A 2,032-nucleotide genomic window follows, 5' to 3' on the forward strand; every position below is an offset into this window, starting at 1 on the left:
TGTGTGTGTGTGTGTGTGTGTGTGTGTGTGTGTGTGTGTGTGTGTGTGTGTGTGTGTGTGTGTGTGTGTGTGACACTTCAGATACAGTATTAGGGGACCACTAATGTCTAGATATTCACATTTAACAAGCTGGAATCAGAGAATTTTACTCAATTCTTTTTCATAAAAAAATGACTGAATCTTATTATTAAAACAGTTGGCAATTAATTCTAATAGTTGACAACTTATCGATTAATCTTTGCAGCTTTACTTGATTTAATCAACAGACATGTTAGACTGAGTTTCTCCTTAAAGAATCATGCAAGAGAACCACTTAAAATCTCAGAGACGTGCTCATAAGTTTCTTGGAAATTAATCATTCAGCATGAAAAAACAATTACTCATCGGCTTAAGAAATCTAAGTTTACCAAGAACAAAACAACCAATTATTTTATTATTATTATTATTATTATTATTATTATTAGTGTAGCCAATGATTTTCTGCTCTCAAAAAGAAGCCATTCATCTACAAGGATAAAATCATGTCTATTATGAAGTCAACTTTGAGTTCTTTTCATCATCATCAAGCCCATTGAGTGTATTTTACTCCAAGTCTGCCACCTTGTGGCCAATGAGATGAATTACAACACTGTAATTAAAATCCCATTAACTGACATTTAGTTTCTCTCTCATGTTGTTTTGGGGTCAAATTGAGACTTTTATTATTATTTTTTTGTCACAAAAAATGGGCCGCTGAAAATGTCAACATTAAAAATATCAACAAACATTGGGAAAAACACCAAAAACGATTAAACGAAAGATGATAATGTTTGAATAAAGTGACCATGGTTGACAGGAAGATGTAATTAAAATCCCATTAAATGACATTTAGTTTGTCCCTCACTCTGCAGAATAAACTCACAGGAGGACCAGACAGAGGAGGAAGAAGAAGAAGATGGGGAACAGAAGATGAAAGGACAGAAGAAGAACTTGGATGGCTTGGACAGTGATGAGGAGGAGGAGAAGGAGGAGGATGATGATGATGATGATGATGATGAGGGAGACAATATTGACAGGGACTCAGAACCAAAGAAGACACAGAATAAGACTGATGTGCTCCCAGATGTGTCCAGAGTCACCATAAAGGACTAAAGGCAGTGAGAGGGTCCTCGTTGGACCCCATTCATCATCATGCATACTAGAGTTTACTAATCCAAGTACAGTTCCAGGTGTGAGATGTGACTGTAGTACGTTAAGTTATGAATAAATGTTGCTGGTTTTGATGAGTAAATGTTGCTGGTTTTGATGAGTAAATGTTGCTGGTTTTGATGAGTAAATGTTGCTGGTTTTGATGAGTAAATGTCGCTGGTTTTGATGAATAAATGTTGCTGGTTTTGATGCAGAACCTGGACCACGTAGACCGTGTCCCTCGCCTTCCTCTCCGCTAACGTCGATCTAACGAGCTACACGATTAAAATAGAAAGTTTTACACAGGGAACGATTGTGTGTGAGTGTGTGTGTGTGTGTGTGTGTTTGCGTGTCTGTGTTTTTGTGAATGTGTTTTTGTGTGTGTGTATTTGTGTGTGGGTGTGTGTGAGTGTGTTTGTGTGTGGGTGCGCGTGTGTGAGTTGGGGTGTGTGTGTGTCTGTGAATGAGTGTTTTTGTGTGTGTGTATGTATGTGTGCGTGTCTGTGAATGAGTGTGTGTGTGTGTGGGTGCGTGTCTGTGAATGACTGTGTGTGTGTGTTTGCGTGTCTGTGTTTTTGTGAATGTGTTGTTGTTGTGTGTGTGTGTGTATTTGTGTGTGGGTGCGTGTATGTATGTGTGCGTGTCTGTGAGTGTGTGTGTGTGTGTGTGAACTGCTACCTCCTCTGTCAGCTCTAGCAACTGAAAATAAATAAGAGGAGAAATCAGACCAATCAACCAACAGCTGGTCAGTCTAACTGCTGACTGAGCTCATTAATATTCATGAGCTGGGTAAAGGCTGCTGACCGCCAGGCTCTGATTGGCTAGCTGTTAGCCAATCAGAGTCAAGCAGCTCAGCTCATTGAAT

General features: G+C 39.3%; 1 protein-coding gene across 1 annotated transcript in view; it reads left to right on the forward strand.

The window, feature by feature from the left end:
- Positions 1 to 1,264, forward strand: part of c5h9orf85 (chromosome 5 C9orf85 homolog) — a 3,611-nt gene extending 2,347 nt beyond the window's left edge. Inside the window, exon 3 of the mRNA XM_034872313.1 lies at positions 872 to 1,264. Coding sequence (XP_034728204.1) covers positions 872 to 1,131 — 260 coding nt within the window. The 3' untranslated portion in view covers positions 1,132 to 1,264. The remainder of the gene's footprint in view (positions 1 to 871) is intronic.
- Positions 1,265 to 2,032: the final 768 nt, after the last annotated feature.

The sequence above is a fragment of the Etheostoma cragini genome, chromosome 5, assembly GCF_013103735.1.
Source record: "Etheostoma cragini isolate CJK2018 chromosome 5, CSU_Ecrag_1.0, whole genome shotgun sequence".
Classification (NCBI taxonomy): Eukaryota; Metazoa; Chordata; class Actinopteri; order Perciformes; family Percidae; genus Etheostoma; species Etheostoma cragini.